The sequence below is a fragment of the Xenopus laevis genome, chromosome 7L, assembly GCF_017654675.1.
Source record: "Xenopus laevis strain J_2021 chromosome 7L, Xenopus_laevis_v10.1, whole genome shotgun sequence".
NCBI lineage: Eukaryota > Metazoa > Chordata > Amphibia > Anura > Pipidae > Xenopus > Xenopus laevis.
The window spans coordinates 113,547,410-113,569,724 of record NC_054383.1 but is presented as its reverse complement, the minus strand read 5'-3'; the positions used below and the strand labels follow the sequence as shown (position 1 = coordinate 113,569,724).

At 38.8% G+C, this 22,315-nt stretch overlaps 2 protein-coding genes across 4 annotated transcripts in view; both read left to right on the top strand.

The window, feature by feature from the left end:
* LOC121395611 (carcinoembryonic antigen-related cell adhesion molecule 1-like) overlaps positions 1-8,159 on the top strand; it is a 28,462-nt gene extending 20,303 nt beyond the window's left edge. Inside the window, exons 9-11 of one of the 2 annotated variants that reach the window (XM_041569572.1) lie at positions 144-185; positions 1,303-1,367; positions 7,539-8,159. In XM_041569572.1, coding sequence (XP_041425506.1) covers positions 144-185; positions 1,303-1,359 — 99 coding nt within the window. In that variant the 3' untranslated portion in view covers positions 1,360-1,367; positions 7,539-8,159. Of the gene's footprint in view, positions 1-143; positions 186-1,302; positions 1,368-4,198; positions 4,230-7,538 lie in introns of those variants that run through there. The other variant, XM_041569573.1, reaches the window with a different exon arrangement.
* A 13,112-nt stretch (positions 8,160-21,271) lies between these two features.
* Positions 21,272-22,315, top strand: part of LOC108696711 (carcinoembryonic antigen-related cell adhesion molecule 1) — an 86,951-nt gene continuing 85,907 nt past the window's right edge. For both annotated transcript variants that reach the window (XM_041569565.1, XM_041569563.1), the window contains exons 1-2: positions 21,272-21,391; positions 21,475-21,786. In XM_041569565.1, the coding sequence (XP_041425499.1) occupies positions 21,313-21,391; positions 21,475-21,786 (391 nt within the window). In that variant the 5' untranslated portion in view covers positions 21,272-21,312. The remainder of the gene's footprint in view (positions 21,392-21,474; positions 21,787-22,315) is intronic.

The following is a 22,315-nucleotide window of genomic DNA, read 5'->3' as shown; positions in this document are numbered from 1 at the left end:
CAATCTATTAATGTTGCACTATAAATAAACCTGATTGTGCTCAGGAATATCAGATAAATCAGTTTCTTATTGTATAACTTTTCCACAGTGGAAAACATGGCCGTCTTCATAAGATTAATTGGATTATATTGTTTCTCTGACAGGAGAACATGGCAGAAAGTAAGCCTCAGGAATCTGGCTATCAGGTACATTTAATGGCAATTAATATCATAATACATAAGCTTTTATGCATAACCAGGATTATAATATGGAGTTTTGTGACATTTTGGAGCCATCAATGTTACATTTATAAGTGCACTAAAGAAGGAAGTTCAAGAAGTGGAAATTACCAGAGATAGTTTGACAAGGAGTGGCACATTCAAGGTGTACAATGAACATAAATATTTGTTACACTGAAGGGATTGTTTACCTTGGACTTAACTTTTATTATGATGTAGAGACTGATATTCTAAGACAATTTGCAATTGGTTTTCATTTTTATTATTTTTATTTGTTTTTATTTTATTTTTATTATTTGTTTAGTTTTTTAATTCATATTCAATATGCAGTTGCAGCACTGTATGTCTGCTCCAGTGAGATATTATTGCTTGTATGTGTAAAGTGTGACACATTATGTTTGTATCCTCTCACTCTGTAAAACACTGCCAGAGATGAGCTACTGTATATATAATAATAACACCTTAGAGTTCCATGTCCTGTATAAAAGCCTAATGTTTAAATACAGTCATGGAACTTCTGGAGACTTCTAGAGCTACCCCTTATTTTAGCCGTTGTTTTATTGATAAAGGTATGGGATCCGTTATCCGGATACCGATTATCCAGAAATGCTGTCTCCCATAGACTTAACGTATGAATATCCAAATTATGGAAAGATCCGTTATCCAGTAAACCCCAGGTCCCGAGCATCCTGAGCATTCTGGATAACAGTCCTATACTGTATACGTGTTATATTTACTATATCATAGTATACAAATCACCATTAAAGCAAACAAGGAGGAGGAGGTTTGAACTCTGGTTTCCTTCCACATTCCAAATAAATACAGGCAGGATAATTGGTTCCTGATAAAAATGACCCTAGTTTGGGAGAATATGATAAAGACCTTAGATTACAGTATAAGCTCCACTGGGGCAGGGGCTGATGTGAATAATGTACAATTTCTGAAAGGTGCTGCAGAAATGTGTCGGCTATGTTGTGTTACTTGTAAATCTTCTACAAAACTTTTTTAAGACTTTATTAAATATTCCCATAAAGCAAAGTTGATTTGAATGTATAATATTTATTTCTATTTCTCACATAAACAGGAACTTCAATTCCCGCATAATAACGTGTATAATCATTTGCGGAAAACTCCCAGATAATAATCCAGGTAATTATTTTTGCATAGGATCTTTCACTTATAGAACATAGAAATCATTTTTCCATGCAAGTCTCTTTAAAGTGGTTGTACACCCTTAAATAAATGTTTAGTATAATATAGTGATAATCTGAGGCAATTTGCAGTTGGTTTTCATTTTTTTATTTGTTTTTTGAGTTATTTAGCTTTTTATTCAGAATATTATTATTATTATTATTATATAATTCAAAAATTAGAAAAATTAAAAAATGAAGGCCAGTTGAAAAGTTGCATGCAATTAGCCATTCTATAGAATACTTAATGATAACTTAAAGGCGAACTCCGGCTTCCAAACAAAAATTTGATAAAGAGGCCCACATAACACAGAAACAGCTAATATACCCATCACAGTTACCTGTTTCTTCAAAAGTATAAATAAATGTCATTTTCTATGCGGAAATCCAGCTGTTTAACAGTTCTTCTCTTTCTTCATCATTTGAAATCCTGGCAGGGAAGGAGGGACTAAATACTGATGTTACAAATTGTAACAACTTCTCCCCATCTTACAGACAGCATGCAGGAACTACATAACCCACAAAGGGTTTTTATTTACTGCTGGTAGCAAATAGCATTTTTTTTTTTTATATCCTTTCCCTCTTTCTTCTAATTAAGGGGGAGGGGTTAATCAGGTAAATTCTGAACAGGCTTTGAGTGCTCTGGTTGAAACCTTACACTTGTGAAGGCAAAGCGAGTGTGGGAGCTGCTTAGCGAGTGTTGCATGTGAATTAAGTGTTAAGCAGCGTTAAAAACCTTAAGGCGTTTAAAACTGAAAAGGTGTTGGTGAGGAATTACATTTGGGAGACTGTAAGTACCCAGTGTAAATATGAGTGGGTTTGCTGGTATTACTCAGTGTGTGTCTTGTCACATGTATGTGGTGTTGGAGCAGCAGTTCCATGCAGTATTTACATGTGAGAGATGTCGGTGGGTTTTCATCTTGGAATCTGAGCTGCAGACTCTAAGGGGTGAACTTGCAGCACTGAGAGCATCGGCAAACGAGGGGGAGGAAAGGAGGCTCGCAGAGCAACCACTGGCAGGGGCTAGTGGAGTGGGGGGAGGAGAAGGGGCAGTGGAGGCTAATGAGGGAGGAAGGTTTGTGACAGTCAAGAGGGGAAGTAGGGGACAGAAGAGTAGGGGGGCTGGTCCACAGTTTGTCCAAAACAGCAAATTCGCCGTTTTGGCTGAAGATGCTGGGGAGGAAAACTCCGAACTGGCGTGTATGGAGCAGGCTGACTCTCGGAGCACCCCGGGAGGCAGTGGCTCTAATACGGGTGGTGGGGGGAGTGCAAGGAAGGAAAGGCAGGTTCTAGTTATAGGGGATTCAATTATTAGAAAGGTGGATAGGGTAATCTGTCGCAAGGCCCCTACATGCCGAACAGTCTGCTGCTTGCCTGGTGCTAGGGTTCGGCATGTGGTGGAACGAGTTGACAGATTATTGGGAGGGGCTGGGGAAGACCCAGCGGTCTTGGTACACATAGGTACCAATGACACAGTTAGAGGAGGTGGTGAAGTCCTCAAAAATGATTTTAAAAAACTAGGTTCAAAGTTGAGGGCGAGGACTTCCAAGGTAATTTTCTCAGAGATATTACCTGAGCCACGAGCAACGCTAAGGAGACAGCGGGAGCGTAGGGAGATTAATGCGTGGCTAAAAGATTGGTGTAGGGAGGAGGGTTTTGGGTTTTTGGAGAACTGGGCTGATTTTTCAGTCGGCTACAGGCTCTTTGCTAGGGATGGGCTGCACCTCAATGATGATGGGGCAGCTGTTTTGGGAGAGAAGATGGCTAGAGGGTTGGAGGAGATTTTAAACTAGGTGTGGGGGGGGAGGGTTCAGTAAAAGATTCAGTGGTAGACAGGTTAGATGAGATAGTGGGCAAAGAAAGGGAAAATGGGGGAGGAGATTTGGCTAGGGATACTGTTAAGGATAGGGAGGACCACATGTCATATGTTCAATATGGTGCCAGTATTAAATGTATGTTTACAAATGCAAGAAGTCTGACTGGTAAAATGGGAGAGCTGGAGCTGCTGGTGATGGAAGGAAAATATGATGTGATTGGTGTGGCCGAAACATGGCTGAATGAGTCGCATGACTGGGCAGTAAATATCAGTGGCTATACTTTGTTTCGGAGGGACAGAGGCAATAGAAAAGGAGGAGGGGTATGTCTGTATGTTAGGCAGGATTTAAAAGCTCATATAAAGGAGGAGGTTGTGTTAGAAAATGAGGGGCCAGAAGTCGTATGGGTGGAGTTCTTCACCAATTGTAAAGAATCCAGCAAATTAATTGTAGGAGTATGCTATAGACCCCCTAATGTAAGTGAGGAGGAAGAGACAAAGCTCCTAATGCAAATAGAAAAGGCTGCTAGTTTAGGTAAAGTAATGATAATGGGGGATTTTAATTGCCCAGATATTGACTGGAGCAACGGTACTGCTAGATCAGTTAATGGGAACAAGTTTATAAACTTATTGCACGACAATTTTTTAGCACAGGTTGTTGAGGAGCCTACCAGAAAAAATGCTATTCTTGATTTAGTGATCTCAAATGACCCAGAACTTATAGCAAATGTGCAAGTCATTGAACCCCTGGGTAATAGTGACCATAATGTTATATCCTTTAATGTCTGGTGCAAAAAACAAAAATATACTGGGGCAACAAAAACCATGAATTTTGCCAAAGCTAATTTTAGTGCCTTGAGGGCTGCCCTACAGAGCATTGATTGGGGCATTAGGTTTTCAGCTAAAAACACAGAACAGAAATGGTTGTCCTTTAAAATGATATTAAATCGTTACTGTTCTCAATTTATTCCCTTAAGGACTAAACGTAGAAGCTCTAAGAATCATCCTGTGTGGCTTAATACAGAGGTAAATATGTTAATGGGAAAGAAGAGAAAGGCATTTAAAAACTACAAATCTGTAGGGACAGAAGCTGCATTTAATGAATATAAACACTGTAATAAATGTTGTAAATCAGCAATCCGGAAGGCTAAGAAAAGAAATGAAGAGTTAATTGCGGTGGAGGTGAAAACTAACCCTAAAAAATTTTTTAAATATATTAATAGTAAAAAGATGCAGGTTGAGAGTGTTGCTCCATTAAATAATGGTACCAGTATGGTTGTAGCAGATACAGATAAGGCAAATGTGTTAAATCAGTTCTTTTCTTCAGTGTATACAATAGAGGAGTCTGGGTTCACAGGCTCACTTAATAACTGCACGAATGGTTCAGCTCAATCTAGTCAGTGGCTGACTCAGGATATGATTCAAAAAGCTTTAATACAAATTAATGTAAACAAGGCTCCAGGGCCTGATGGCATACACCCCCGGGTTCTAAGAGAGCTTAGTTCAGTTTTAGACCAGCCCTTATTTCTGATTTTCTCAGATTCACTGTCATCTGGTATGGTGCCTATGGATTGGAGAAAAGCTGATGTTATTCCAATATTTAAAAAGGGATTACGATCTCAGCCTGGCAATTATAGGCCAGTAAGCTTGACATCTGTGGTGGGCAAATTATTTGAAGGCTTGTTAAGGGATCACATTCAAAATTTTGTCCTAATGAATGGCATTATGAGCAACAATCAGCATGGCTTTATGAAGGATAGGTCATGTCAGACGAATTTGATTGCATTTTATGATGTGGTAAGTAAGATTCTGGATAGTGGGGGGGCAGTAGATGTGATCTATTTGGATTTTGCCAAAGCGTTTGATACTGTGCCCCACAAACGACTGCTTTCTAAACTAAGGTCTGTTGGGCTTAATGAAGTCGTTTGCACATGGATAGGAAACTGGCTACAGGATCGGGTACAGAGGGTGGTTGTTAATGGGACATTCTCTACTTGGAGTAAGGTTCTTAGTGGGGTCCCCCAGGGCTCAGTATTGGGTCCACTTTTATTTAACTTGTTCATTAATGACTTAGGGGAGGGTGTTGTAAGTAATGTATCAGTGTTTGCAGATGACACAAAATTATCCAGCCCAATTCATTCCATCCAGGATGTGGCATCCTTGCAACAGGATCTTGACAAACTAGCAATCTGGGCAGCTAAGTGGCAAATGAGATTCAATGTTGATAAATGTAAAGTCATGCACCTGGGATGTAAAAATATCCAAGCCACTTATACCCTTAATGGGACTGCACTAGGCAAATCCATTATGGAAAAGGACCTTGGAGTCCTTGTAGATGATAAACTTGGCTGTAGCAAGCAATGCCAGTCAGCAGCATCAAGGGCAAATAAGGTCTTGAGCTGTATTAAAAGGGGCATAGAGTCACGGGAGGAGGGGGTCATTCTTCCACTGTATAGAGCACTTGTAAGGCCCCATCTAGAATATGCCGTACAGTTTTGGTCTCCATCACTCAAACAGGACATTATTGTATTAGAGAGGGTACAGAGAAGGGCAACTAAGCTGGTAAAAGGTATTGAAAATCTTAGCTATGAGGAAAGACTGGCCAAATTGGGGATGTTCACGCTGGAGAAGAGGCGCTTAAGGGGTGATATGATGACTATGTATAAATATATAAGGGGATCATATAACAATCTCTCTAATGCTTTATTTACCAGTAGGTCTTTCCAGCTGACACGAGGTCACCCATTCCGATTAGAAGAAAAGAGGTTCCGCCTAAATATTCGGAAGGAGTTTTTTACAGTGAGAGCTGTGAAGATGTGGAATTCTCTCCCTGAATCAGTTGTACTGGCTGATACATTAGATAGCTTTAAGAAGGGGTTGGATGGCTTTTTAGCAAGTAAGGGAATACAGGGTTATGGGAAATAGCTCATAGTCCAAGTTGATCCAGGGACTAGTCCGATTGCCATTTTGGAGTCAGGAAGGAATTTTTCCCCCTCTAAGGCAAATTGGAGAGGCTTCAGATGGGTTTTTTTGCCTTCCTCTGGATCAACTGGCAGATAGGTAGTTAATAAAAAAAAAAAAAAAAAAAAGGTTGAACTCGATGGACATGTGTCTTTTTTCAACCTTACTTACTATGTTACTATGTAATGCATTGCACTCTAATGGTCTGTTTCTTATTAAAATCACGTGTGCAGGGAATTGTGGGGTTTGGAGGATGCAGGCTAAAGACAGATGTCTGTTGATACAAAGTAACAGTAGTCAGCCAGCTCAGCAAAGTAGTCAGAGAGATCAGCAGGAGAGCAGGGGGCTAGTCTTAGGGAACTGTTACAAACCATGAAAATCATGAAAAGTCTGCATATTTTTTAATTGATGTATATTGCATAGTTGCTTGAAATTATGTTTACTTTTAAAAAAAAGTAGTAAGTTATGTTTGTGCGGAGTTTCGCTTTAATGGTGAACCTCCCATATAAAGGCATTTTGTCACAGGGCATCACTTAATAGTGCTGCTCCAGCAGAACTCTACAACTCTGCAAAATAGATTTTTTTATATTTAATTTAGAAAGTTTCCATGGGACTAGATATGTTAGTTTCCCAGGTGCCCTCGGCCATGTGATTTACCCTTTACTACTACACTGCAAGTTGCAGTGATATCACCTCCTTTCTTTCCCCTCAGCAGTCTATCAACAGAACAATGGGAATGTAAGAATATATCAGCTTCCTGACACATGCATTGCTACAAATGCTTCGATATCCCACCTAATGGTAGATATAAGAATAGCACTCAGTTGTAAAAATTCAAGTCCCACCACGACTCCTCCAGTTACAGTACATTGAGCAGGAGAACCAATAGCTTATATGAAACAGTTATATTGTAAAGTGCTGTCTCTTTCTGAAAGCCCAGGATCAGACATTGTGACCTCAGATGGCTGCCTACATACCAATATTAAAAATACATTTGTTGGTTCAGGAATGTAGAGTGAATAATTCATAATGTAAATGTAAGTGTAATTTAGTAAGAAAAACTATATCATAAAAATAAAGACAGAATCCCTTTAAGAGAGTTGCTAAGCAGGAGGATTATATATATATATATATATATATATATATATATATATATATATATATATATATATATATATATATATATATGTCCCATGAACTTTAGTACAATTAAATATTGATTTTTGAAGATTAAACATAGTGACTCCTATGCTTGATCTGCGTCTTTCAGTATTTTTTGAATCAATGTCTTAATTGCAAGAAACTGATTATTCTCTTATATTTACACTTATATATTTGTGATATTTTGTCTTTTAGATTAGTCTCAATGCTGATAATTCAAACAAATTCCTAGTATTGGAGCACACAAACTGGGGACCAGAACACAGCGGGACAAAACGAAAGTCAGAAAAAGTTATTCATCTCCCCAGACAGTATTTAAAGAAGCTCAGTGTGGAGACATCAGAGGCATTTTACTTATTCTGCTCTGTTTTAGTGAGATGTTATACTTTGAATGTGTGACATTATAAATTCTCTATCTCTTTTATTCTGTAAAGTGCTGCAGGAGACAACGATGGAATGTACATAATACTTCTATTTGCCAAACATACTTCTGTACTTTCTTTTCAGTCTGAAATTTGGCCACACGCCCTAAGCCAGACACCAACTTATATAACTGTTTTCCTGAAAAGAAATATGAGGCACTCGGGGGGGCAGAATCAGTCACAAAGATCTTCATTGCCATAGGCTTACATCATTCCTAGGTTGGTGCATTATATCTGTTGATGAGATACTCATTTCTTCCTTAGCCATCTGTTAGATTTTACTTCTACTTTAACTGCTAAATGTATTTCTAATAGTCATGTTAAAGAAAGGTCTTTATGCTGGAAGAAAACATATTATGGCGTTGAAAACTGAAAATAAAAGAAATTGATCATACCCAACAAGACACATTGAGCAAAAACTGTGAAATACATGAGAGAGCATTTAAAATGTACCTTTGAAAATTATTTTGTAATACTACATATGATCAAGTGGATATGGTGGGTTAGTTAGACCCAGACCTGTTGGAATGTGATTGGCAAGGTAACTATAAACAAGAGAGAAATCAAACCCACTAAAAGCAGTATTAATAAACTGGAAGAGTTTTTATTAGCAGTGTAGGCACTCATTGTAATAATTACTTTTAGTTTATTTATTCTGCTTGGAGACCGTTGATCTTTCACTTGTTTTTGGTTACTATGCTCAAGATGTAACATAGACACTTACGGGCAGATTTATCAAGGGTCGAATGTCGAAGTAGAAAAAGCTTCAAAATTCGACCATCGAATTGGAATACTTCGACTTCGAATATCGAAGTCGAAGTTTTTTTACCTCAAATATGGCCATTTGAACTCGAAGTAAAATTGTTTATTGATTTTTCTTCGACTTCAAAAACTTAGAAAAATGCTCTAGAAGGTTTGATTTGGCGAAGTATTGAAGTCGAAGTTTTTTTAAACTGACAGTACTTTGATTATCGAATGGTCGAATATTCGAACGATTTTACTTCGAATCGAATTCGAAGTGGTAGTATCCTATTTGATGGTCCAAGTATGCAAAAAATTACTTCAAATTTTGAATTTTTTTACTTCGAAAATTACCTCGAATTCACTTCGAACCTTGATAAATCTGCCCCATAATCTGCAGCCATACTGGTTTTATTGGAATAACGCTTAAATCACAAACCTTTTTCTTATCAGAATGAGATGGGCACCTTGTAGTTGAAACCACTGGTTAGTAGAACATATAGTAGCTGCATTCTTTCACTTCAGTGGTTAAAACATATTTGCATCTACAGCCCAGCAACATCACAGATATACTTCTTAAAATATTATGGCCCAATAAAACGTCACCCCGGCTATCCAGATCCAGAGATGCTACATTAAAGTGTACAATAAACGTCTAATGAGAATCCCACCTAATCTGTGTAAATCTGGGCAAATGTCCTATACAGGCATTTAAAGGGGGAAAATAAGATTTCTTGTAAAAGAAAGAGGTTTAAATTATTTTTGCAGCTGATATGAAATGCAAAGTAATTAGTACAAGGTCAGCAGGAAGTAAAGGCAGAAATTCTAACAATCTCTAATGCATTCCAGTGAGATATGTCATTGAATGATAAATAAATGTATGTGTAATTGTTCAGTGTAACAGTTCAGTGGAATTAAACAAAAGCAAAAATCTCAGCCCTACTATACTGAATTATTTTATTTACAGTAACATTCATACAAGCCCTATAATACTCATACTGATAGTGGCTGCTTCTCATTATATTAAACTACAAAGGTTGGTTCCTTGTGTAAATCTTTTTGGTACTGAATGCCTTTTGTTTTTTAGGGAAATGACACAAATTTGTCAGATTTTGCTACAAAAAATCTCCCCAAAAATGCCTTGCTTTTTGCAGACATCTTTTCAGTGAGCTTTGTCACCTGTGGTAGTAAATATATAACGTGGGTGACAAATCTCTGTGTGTCATTGACCTTAATGTGCAGCTATTATGTCAGGGAAGACTTGTTGCACTTTACTCACAATAGCTCACATGTTTACTGTGTAGGTTATCAATAATGATTGACCTAACAATGAAATAGTGCTACAGCTCCCCAGATTCTCCAAGATACAGTATTTAGAGTACAGGTGTGAAAACAATGACTTCTTTGTTAAAGTTGAGCTTTTTACTGTACTGAGCATGTCCACCCGCACAAAGAAAGAAGAAGCAGAAAGAGGATTGCTCAGGGGTGCTTACATAGAAGTACCACCAGTCAGAACAGTTCAGGGTATCAGGTAAGTGAACACAATCATTGGCTGCCCCCTCCAGTGATGTACACTTTCATTCTCCTTTAAGGTTTGGTGATCCAAATTACAGAAATATATCTTCTCTGGAATACCAAAGGTCTCAAGCATTTTGGATAAGAGATTTGATACCTGTATTATAAAACTGCAGCCCATCAATTAATCAACAAAATTCTACCAAACTACCCTAGTTAGAGTGTAAAATGGTAAGGTTAGGTTGAAAATAGACACACATCCATCAAGTTCAACCTTGAGTCTGTATATAACCTGCCTAACTGCTAGATGATCCAGAGGAAGGCAAAAAACCCATTTGAAGTCTCTCCTCAGAGGGGGAAATTCCTTCTTGACTCCAAGATGTCATTTGGACCAGTCCCTGGATTAATTTGTACTATAAGCTATCTGCTATAACCCTGTATTCCCTCACTTGCTAAAAAGCCACCCAACCCCTTCTTAAAGCTATCTAATGTATCAGCCTGTACCACTGATTCAGGGAGAGAATTCCACATCTTCACAGCTCTCACTGTAAAAAAAACCCTTCAGAATATTTAGGCAGAACCTCATTTCTTCTAATTGGAATGGGTGACCTTTTGTCAGATGGAAGGACCTATTGATAAATAAAGTATTAGACAGATTATTATATGATTCTCTTATGCATATATAGTTATCATATACCCCCTTAAGCACCTCTTCTTCAGCGTGAATGTGGGGTATAAATGTAAAATAAAACTATTATCCATCCGTTTTTTTTTAAAATAAAATAAGAAATTATGTTAATAATTAGTTCTAATATAGGCAGAAGACATTTTCAAAGCATGCATTATTTATATGGCTCATGTCGAGTTTTGTGCTTTTTCTTCCTCCCATACTTACTGATATATTTGCTATGCTGCTGCAATGAATAATGCAGATAGATGGGAAGGGCATAGTTTGGAAAAATGCTTAATGATATACATATGGGCTCTGCTCAGCTCAGATCTATTAGGACTGTATCCATCTTCATCTTGATGTGCTGGACAACGATAGGGTATTTTTATTCATGTAGTAAAATTACATACAGTACATTAATGCTGGGCTGTAGGTGAAATCACCAGCAAAGAAAAAAACATAAATACACATAGAGCAACTACTAACACTTACAACATCATTTTATGTGTTTAGTTGGATTGCTTAGAATAACGGCACACAAGGTATTTTGACGTTGGATCTTTGAAATGCCGACTTTGGTGTAAATACTGTATATCAGTCTGGCAACAACAGACAGACAGGTCCTGTTCCCCACAATCCTGTTCAAGCATTACATGTGCATCATTATTATACACATAAATAAACAAGCCAGTGCCTGTTCTTTTTGTCACCATTTAGAATAGCGCATTGTATTTCAGCCAAATTTACAAGCTACTATGCAAATCCCATTGTTCTTAATGTGCATGGATATGAACTGGCATAGTGACACTTTAGCATCAGTATACCTATACTGGCATTACACTGAAATGTCAGCTTCTATGCTTCCTGTGGGTTTATCATGGCATGTAGTCCATTCATGGTAACGTATTTGTATACTCTATAAATACAACTGCTAGACAGAATCTTAATAGTACTATCACAAGACAAAAAAAGGTTCTTTAATTTAATGAATTTAGAATGTGAATGGCAAAGTTATCCTCCTACATTATTTAATATAATTATTATTAACATGTATTTATATAGCACTACTCACTGATTTACTAATGTTGACCTTCAAGCACTTAGCATAAAGAATTGAATTATCACCATAATCGTATCATTGAGATAAAGCCCAACAACAAATATAACTTGCAGCATAGAATTCCTGCTCCAAGAAACAAACAGACCAGATACTACCATAAGTCAAGTCAAGTAGGAATTTATTGCCAGTTGTATAACTCTACATTGGAATTTTATGTACAGCTTAGCTCAGTAGGACAAAGTTAGATGTTTACAAGTAATACAATACAATACATGAGTAAAATTGACAACATCAACTATTAAAGGGGTTGTTCACCTTACAAACACTTTTTTCAATTCAGTTGTTTTTAGACTTTTTTTCAATTACTTTCCATTATTTATTTGTCACTGTTTTTCCAAAATCTAAGATTAAAGTTGAATGTTCGTGTCTCTGGTGTTTGAGTCTGGCAGCTCAGTAATTCAGGTGCAGACTCTGAACTGTTACAATTTTGCAACATTTAGTTGATACATTTCTCAGCAGCATCTTTGCAGTATTAGCAACTATTGTATCAATTCTAACAGCTACCTGTAATGAAACTGAGAGAGACAAAGATAAGAAATGTATCAATTAAATGTACCCATTTAGAACAGTTTACAGGGTCGGCGACCCCCCTCTCACAGCTGCTTCAGAAGGTGAAAAAAGTCACTTGATACTTCAATATTAGAAAAACAGTCACACATATAAAATAGAAAGGAATTGGAAAAAGTCATTATTTCTGGTGATCTATCTGAAAACAACTAGTTGTTTGAAGGTGAACCACCCCTTAAACATAAGCCTAGTAGGTTGCCTACTCTAGCAACTTTAGAGAAGAGTGTTCTATTCTGTTAGGCCAGTCAGCTCCTGTGCCTTAGTTACCTCTGCCTGGGAGATGAGAGAATGGCCTGAGGCTTGCTACAAACCCAAATCTACAGGATCGCCAGCTGGGGCTTCAGGAGTCCCTGCAGATACTCACAGCCAGAAAAAGAGAGACTACACAGAAACACACAGGATATTGCAGTAGCCTGTAGAGAGATCGGCTTGGAGGAAAGATACAGAGAGATCCCATCCTGTTCCCTGCCAAGCTGCATGTGAACCCAGTGTGCCAGCCTTGTGATTCCCAGTGAGTGACCCACCAAAGGCAAGAAATTGGAAGTGTGGCCCATGTGTGAGGACAGGTCTTGTGTGTGAGCCTGCTACTTTGGGCAGGTCTTGCTACTTGGGTTATTAAGAACTCTTGGGGAAGGGACATATTGCAGGGGACTGAACAGTGCAATTATATGTAACAGATATATGGGATGGGGTACCCTAAAATCACCGTTACCCCAAATAGATTACCTAAGGCACCGTCTGATTGGGCTTAACTCCCAGCAACTCCCAGTACAGTAGGTGTTATACAAGACTCTCCTCACTCAGGTGGGCCCTTGATTACTGTTGGAGGAAGGGTAAGCCAAACTGTATCTTCACTAATACACAGATTCTTCAAATAAACTTGGGTGCAAGTAGTTCTTCAAAAACAGGTGAATTATTTATTTGGACAAATGCATACACTTCCAAAATGGTGGGTGCTCACTTAGATGGTGTAAGATCAAATCAGTAAATGTTTAAATGAGTTGTTCACCTTCCAAACCATTTCCAGTTCAGTTGTTTTCAGATTGCTCACTGGTTGCTTTTCATTTTTTACCAATTTCCCAAAATTGAATCTTAAAGTTTATAGTTCCTGTCTCTGGAGTTTAAATCGGGCAGCTCAGTCATTTAGGAGTTGGCCTCTGTCTCCAGTACTCCCAAATGTTGTCATATTCATCAGGCATCCCATAACTAGGTAAGTCAGCTGTATTAGTGGAAGGTGTTTATTGATTAGGTTCAGCCAGAAATGTAGTGGGTGTGGGTTTATCCACTTTGAGAGGAGAGCTTTTCTAGCATAGAACAGTAGAGCTCAACCGAAGTCCAGCTTTGCCTTCTATGAAACAAGTTCATCTATAACACCCAATAGAAAAACATTTGGTGACATTATTTTGGGGAAGGTGGTTCTATGATGTACATGAGTCATTACTCTATCCCAGAATATTTTAAATCAGGAGTCAGGACAGTTCCACATCATGTGACAATAGTTAGCCAGTAGACCTCACCCATTCTTCTAAGGATGCAGAGGGGTAAGGTGTAAACTATGCAGTGTTTTAAATTGAATGAGCCTAGGTCTAGTAGCAATAAGGACAGGATATCTGACTGTCAGTTTAGTGTAAGATTTAGAGAATGGGGAACAGAGTGTGGACAGCAAGTTCCCATATAGGGAGGGTGAGACTAGGCGTACCTGAGTATTTGAAAATTGTGAAAGAAAAGCATGTTTGAATTGCAGATATACAAGCTGGTTGATCTATACCTCTGCCATATCTTTTGTACCCTAGTGTGTAACTGACCATCTCGTGCTGCATTCCCTAGCATCTTTATCCTGGCTCTAGGCTATCTCGTGTATGTGAGAAATCCCTGGAAGTGGGAATTACCCCATAATGGAATATCAGCAATTTTCCTATATGGGATGTATATCAGTGTCTCCACTCAGATGGCCAGGGTGGCTTGAAGTTGAAAATTAGGGTTGTTGAAATCCAGCGTGAACCACCAACCTATGTAGTAAAATTGGGAAGCCAGGAAGTAAACACAGAGATCTGGGAGTCCCATTCCCCCTTTACTGAGAGGGGCTTTTAACTTCTGTCCACAGACAGAGGATTGATTCTGTTCAATACCTGTTCATGTAGATTTAGGACTATAGATGAAAGAATTATGTAGAACATATAGGTATTTAGGAAGAAAAACAATCTTTAGCAGATTGATCCTGCCCCAAATTGTTAGGGGGTGGTGGGTTATCCCAGGCCTTGAGCTTAGATGTCATACTGTCAGTGAATGGAGAGAGGTTATGTCTGTATATGTAGCACTTTCCCTGGCTATTGTAATACCTAACAACCCAAACTAATGTGGTTGAAGGGAAGATACTGGGGTTAATTCCTTCATCAACTGGGAAGATACTGGACTTTGCCCAGTTTACCAATAGACTGCAATATTTCCAAAATTCGTTTGTTATTGCCAGGACTGCTTGTAGGTTTGATATGGGGTCATTTATAGGCAGCAGTATGTTGGCAACATATAAATAAATATGTTCCTCAATCTGCCCTAGGTGCATTCCTGTTATGTTGGACGTGGCATGAATTAAGATAGCCCTATTGCCAAAGCAAACAAAAGCAGTGACGTTGGCACCCGTGACTAGTGTTTCTCTCTAGCTGGAGGCGGCTTGTCTTAGCCTTTGCAGAAAGTCTAACTTATCTTAAAGTCAAGCTGCAAATAAGTCACAAAATAAATTACCAGCCTCTTACAAGGAACTGTTATGCAAATCATGCATTACTCCAGTAGTTTTTCATTTATTTCCAATGCATTTCCTACCCAGATGGCAATGGGCTGAAATTAACCAACAAAGAGATTTTCAAAACTTCAGAACTTCGAAAGCACAAAAAATACAAACACTTAGGGGCCGATTCACTAAGGGTCGAATTTCGAAGTTAAAAATACTTCGAAATTCGACCCTCGGATTGAAATCCTTCGACTTCGAATATCGAAGTCGAAGGATTTAGCGCTAATCCTGCGATCGATCGATCGAAGGATTTTTCGTTCGATCGAACGATTAAATCCTTCGAATCGAACGATTTGAAGGATTTTAATCCAACAATCGAAGGAAAATCCTTCGATCAAAAAATCACAGGCAAGCCTATGGGGACCTTCCCCATAGGCTAACATTGACTTCGGTAGCTTTTAGCTGCCGAAGTAGGGGGTCGAAGTTTTTTTTAAAGGGGAAGTACTTCGACTATCGAATGGTCGAATAGTCGAACGATTTTTCGTTCGATTCGTTCGATTTCGTTCGACTTCGAACGAATTTAACCAATTCGATGGTCGAAGTACCCAAAAAATACTTCGAAATTCGAAGTATTTTTCATTCGAATCCTTCACTCGAGCTTAGTGAATCAGCCCCTAAATGTAAGAGACACATTTTAAGCACAGGAAAGACAAATACAAATGCTTTACTATCTCAAGAAAAAGGCTTAGGACACTGGTAAAACATCAAGAGTCCTATGAAGTGGATAGACAAAAGTAATTACTTCTTACATCAATGAAAAACGTACTAGTCAGGCAACAACTCTGGGACCCACAACAGATTATATTTTCATCAAACATACACTAATGACTTGCAATATATAATTGCAATTCAAGACAAACATTACGTATCTCTAGGATCACACCCAAGTTTTTAGAACCTTATCATGGTGTAGAATAAAGTTCTTGTGTAGGGGGAAGAATGATGCTTTGTCTCCAGCCAGAGTCATAACTACTGGTGAATAATGTAGTTCAGGGACATGGTTACATTCAGCATCACTACCTTGGTCCTGCCTTCTGTTGCAAAACATGTGCAAGTGTGCTTACTGACCCACTCATCAGCAAACCTATTGACCAGTGGGTCCAGGTGCAGGGTGTGTACCCCCCCCACTGGGCCTTCGCTCTACAAAACATAGTAGCATGCTCTCGGAGCTGATTTGCACTGATGTCCAATTAAGTGCAGTTTGGCACATAGACCATAGTTTTGTCAGGAGCATATTCCCTTTGCAGAAACAATAACATTGGATTTATGGGGAAGATGCTGCTCCCAGAGCTCCATAGACTCCAGTAACAAAGGGGCCCCTAGGGGTACAGAGCATTATACTGTTGATACTAATTATATTAAATATTTTCAGTACATACTGTATATATTCGGGATTTCCTACTTGTAGCCCTTTAGTTATTGTTGAACACTGCAAACAACCAAATGCTCTCATGGGAAAGCTAAGAGCTGAAACTCATTAATAGCTTAAGGAATGTAGGTAGAGTATTACTGATATATGTAATTTTCCTGCCCTACAGAAAGGGGTCCCCACATACTCTGTTGCCAGGGGCTCCCATTTCTCTATCTGTCATTATATTACCTGCCCAAAGATATTTCAATAATGTGTTTAATTGTTAGTACTAATAATAATACTGTAAAAACATGTATCTACCCAGAATTGTATCTTTCGTTATGTTTGTAGAAGAGATTTAGGGTTGATCTGTGAGACTCCTTGTTAATCTCTATCTGCCTACACAGCGGCAGGTAACATGGAGGTTTAAAGGGATACATGTGTTTTTCAGAACACATTAGTTAATAGTGCTGCTCCAGCAGAATACTGCTCTGAAATCCATTTCATAAAAGCGCAAATTTATTTTTTTACATGTAATTTTGACATTTTGCATGATTTTAGTTTCACAGGTGCCCCCAGAAATGTTTTCTGCTGCACTGCATATCACCCCTCCCTTCCTCCTCCCATCAGCAGAATATCAACAGAACAACGTGCAGCTTATCAGATAGCAGCTTCCTGACATATCTGCTATAGGGTTCAGCTGCCTGATAGGGTCTTGATGAACTAATAGCACTATTGCTACTGTCCTGAATTTTAGCAAGTGGGTGAACAGGCAAAAATGCCTATAGTGGTGGTCATTTATCAACACATGGCACATTTGCCCATGGCCAGTAATCTATGGCAACCAATCAAATTGCAGCATTCATTGTTATACTTGCAGCTTGCTTCAAAAAGTTAATCACTGATTGGTTGCTATAGGTAACTGCCCATGGGCGAATTTGCCCAGTGTTGATAAATAGGCCCCAATGTCTCCCAATAATTCAGGGTGGCTTTAGGCATCTCTCTGCCAGCTAAAACACACTATGGAAACACTGCCACATATGCCATTAGCCGTAAAACGCATGTACAGTAAATGAGATATAGAAATATATATATGCACTTGTACATAATGTTCTATATTATATCCTCATCCAGTGTAACATTACCACTGTCAATGATAATACTGTTTAGTTTACCTTCATCTGCAATGTGGGCTGTACCATCTCACAGATTTGGTGAGGAAAACAATTCTGATTGATGGCTGCTGGCATGTTAGCATGTGTTTGAGTTGTAGTTTTACCTTTCCCCTTAAAACAGACACACATTAACCCTTTGACTGCCTAGGCTGTTGCATTTCTTGTTCTTAGCAACTATTTGCCTTTCATTTGGATGTAGCCAATTAAAAATGGAGTCTACATTGATTGATGTCTGTAACAGGGCTTCTTGCTAGCACTCTGAGAATTAAAAATGTTACTTGCCCCATAGTCCTCTTAGACACTTGCATGAAACTAACTCAACTTGCATTTAACAAATGAAGTGCAAGGTACCGGTATATATTATTTATTGCAGGAAATTAGCTTATTTATCAGAACAAAGAGTGTATTTCTATTTGTGCTGTTTCTCACAATGGCTGACAAAGGTCACCATAAAGTAAAGGGAGCAGTGCAAAGTTCACCAAAAACTGAAAGAGTTTAGGATGATCTAAAATTAGCGAAAATTCACCAGCGTGATGTCATTTCGTAACTATCCCGATTCCCTAATGGGCGCAGGCATCACTTCGCTAGCGAAGGAGATAGGCGCTAGCGATCATTCGCACTCTAACGACAGCCGATTTTTCACTCTGGCGAATGGACGCAACGCTGCAAATTCAGCAAGATGCAGATTTTACTGAAAGTTACCTAATTTGCCAGACTTGCCTTGGGCAGCTCAGACCAGGCGAAGTTCAATCGAGTGCATAGGACTTCCTCAATTTTTAGTCCAAAAATGTTCTAAGCCCCAAAAAACGCTGGCGTCTTTTCTTTTTTTCAGAGTTATAACCTGCAACAGTCCGTAAATTTTTTTTAGGGTAACCAAGTTCCCCCTACATTTTCTAACATATGGAACATAAACTAAACAGTGGGCTCATGTGTAGGGCATTATAACAACTCTATTTTATTTATTAAAATAGAGTTATTTATGGACTTGTGTAATATAATGTATTTGATGCAACTTTCCCACTTTTCCCACGCATCTTCACTTTGATTGTCGAAGTAATACTAGTGAAAATTCGCCAGCGTTCGGCGCCCTGGATGCAACTTCGCACTTTAGCGAATTAGCGTTGTCCCAGTCAATTTACGCCTGGCGAAGTGTTGCGATGGCTGCAAAGCTGTCGCTGGGGCATTTTCGCCAATTAGGGAATTTGCCCCTAAGTGTCTACTGCATTTTTTAAACCATAATGCCTTTACCATCTTCCTTCATACAGGGCCACATAACCAGTAGACAACAATATTAAACTTGAAAAACTTACAAAAGTGGCATACTAGGAGGCACATTTATCAAGGGTCGAATTTCAAATTCATGTGAGTTTTTTAAAACTCCCTTGAACTCGAAATTCGAACCAATTGAAATGTATTAATAAAAACTGATTTTTTTCAGCTCGTACTAATTCAATTAACACAAAAACTGGAATCGAATTTGATTTGAATTCAGTGGCCGAACTATTGGGGGAGCAGGGGGTGCGAGTGGGCCAGGGCCTGCACCCCCTCAGGGTCCCCCGTCCAAATGTGGCCGTACGGAGGGGGGCCCGCCCCCCTCTAGTGACGCTACTGTTCGAATTAGAAAAACTCTAATCGAATTTCAAAAAACTGGAAGGCTGCAAACATCACCAAATTGATCCCTGGATCTCTCCCATTGACTGATATAGTAATTTTAGGTGGCAAAAAGTCAAATTTGAGTTATTAAAGGGCCAGAGTATGATAAATATCGAAATTTTAATTTTTTGGAAAAGAATAAGAAACTTCACAAAGCATTGGAGGAGTTAAAAGCTCAATTTACTAAGAGACCCAGAATCCCAACTAGACTAAGAAGGTTCCTAAATATTATCAGCATGGGAAGACTGACCACATACGGCTGGACTGTCCTGTTATTGATGAGGCCACAACCCAAACTGCACTGTGTATGGTACACCACGGGCACAGAAAATTCTATGGAAGTGCCAAATAGTGGGTCATTGGGCCCAGAGCTGGAAGGCTTATAATCAGTTCAGAAGCTCTATTATGAGCCTTCAATATATGAGAGTGACCTACCTGAAGAAGATGAGGTGTTCAGTCAAGAGAAGACCACTGTGAAGAAACCTGTTGGCACGAAGGTGGGCACTGGGACCTCTGACATCCCTGATAAATAATTAGAGACTAGGTCTGGGTAAGTGCAGAACTCAGGCAGTGGCATAACTATAATGGAAGCAGACCCTATGGTTGTGGGGGGACAGGGGGGCCAAATGCATGGTTTGCTTCCCCTATAGTAGTTACAAACTCCATATCCCCAGCAGCTCTTACTTACACTAGCACAAACAGCCAGGAAGTGAGGGGGGTGCAACTGGGCAGAGGTGGACTGAGTGCTTTGGTAGAAGGCCTCTGTACGTTCCGGGGGTTCAGGTCCATTGCTGTTACACTACTGACTCCAGGTAAAGCCACTGTTAGGTTCTCAAGTAACAGTAGTGATACAGAGATACAGTAAGCATGGACATTGCTGGTTTGTCCAATGAGAGAGTGTAGGGGATCAAAGAACTCTTCTCCTTTTGAGGAAGACCTTTTCCTGTTTCCACACAATAATTTATGCCCCTGGTCACAAAGTGAGGTCAGAATTGTTTTGCCAAGATCAAAATCAAACAGGTCACCTGTGGAATGAATTGTATGGCAAGACTGCATGACAGGCATGATTCCTCAGGCTCTTGTGGTTGAATGTAAGTAAATTCCACAATATTCCAACATCAAAAGGAAAGGCTTCCTAGAAAAGCTTCTATAGTAGCAAACAGAGGATGACTCTCATATTAACACACATTTTCTTTGAGAATAAGTTCCTGAACAATTCCATTTCCAGATGCAGTTTATTAAGATTTTTCCATGTGAATGTGATACAACTGGTTTTCCCAAATCTGTGTATACAGAGGATGTAGTACAAACAATGATTATAAACATGTTTCCTACCATTGTGTCATACTATAATATGATCAGTCTACATTTTCTTTGAATGTTGGGCATAAAGCATATACTTTTTTAAATGTATTTTCTTACAGGGTTTTTTATCTTGTTTACACTTTGTGTCAGAGGTTATTTAAGGAACAGTAACACCAAAAGTATTTTTTTTGCAATATACGGTAATATTATGTTGCCCTGCACTGTTAAAACGGACGTGTTTGCTTTAGAAAGACTACTATCATTTATACAAGCTGTTGTTGTTATACAAGCTGTTGTGTAGCCATGGGGGCAGCCATTCAAGCACAGTATACACAATATATAACAGATACATACAGTACATACTGCAGAGCTTATCTTTATCTGCTGTGTATCCTGTGCCTTTTCTCCTTTTTCAGCTGGCTACACAGCAGTTATATTATATAAACTATAATAGAGTTTCTGAAGAAAACACATCAATTGTACAAGTGCAGAACAACAGTGCATTACTGTACTTTAAAACACTTTCATTTGTTGGTGTTACTGTTCCTTTAAGCTCCTGCCTCTAACAACCTCTAACAACTCTGTGTTACTTCCCTGTAATGAGCAGAGGGAAAAGTTCAGGGTGAGGGTGACGAGCAGATCAGAGCAAGTAAGACACACAAATGCCTTGCATTGATACTGCACTGATGGGATCCTACTGGTACCTGTCTGCCCCAATACTGCTGCTGTTCTCATTGCTTGGTAAGGATGCCAATTTGTAGAAGGACACATCAGGCACAAGAAATAACAATTTGTTCATTAAAACTTTGCTTTTCCTCTCACAGGCTCTATATCTTGCCTACAGAATGTATCAGGGAATCAGGGTGGAACTGTAACTCTCACAGTGAAGCTGAATTTACCTGCACAGAATCAGTGGGTGGTAACATGGAGGTTTGGTGTCAGTCCAATTGCATCTGCAGCAGTGGGTAACCCTCCAACTTATAATAACAGCTGCACAGACAGATGCCGCCTGTATGGAAACGCTAATCTCCAGCTGGACAATCTCACTCCTGCAGATACAGGGGAATATACAGTCATTGTAACCAACATAAACGCTGGTCAGCAACAAACAGAACAGTTTCATCTCACAGTTTACAGTAAGTACTGACAGCTGATTTTGCAATTACTAATTAATAATGTGCAATAAAATCAGGTTGCCCTTAAGTAGACTGCATATATCGCCCAATGTCAATTTCACAGAATATAAACAAGAACCAGTCAGAATAAGCAGATGCACCTAGATACAGTTCCCATTTTAAATTATCATATATTCTGTGTATATCAATAACATTAATCACAAAAAAGAATTACTAATTAGGAATGGTGGTTCCTTTCCATGGGAGGATTGTGTAATGTATTTATCTAACCTTAATACATGTAGACTGAATGCTTGCTCAACATTTAAAAATGTGTGACACTTTATTATCTCTTTATAAAGTTTATGAGGCAGGATTGGGTGAGCACATACACAAAAACATACATAGTATAAGAGGTTAGACAAAAGACATATCATTTATGGGGAATCCAGAGAGATTTCACAAACAGTGATCTAGTTGGTTAAATAAGTATAGTAATAATCTTTTAGTAACATAAAAGCAAAAGGAGGAGTTACTGAATGGCTATACA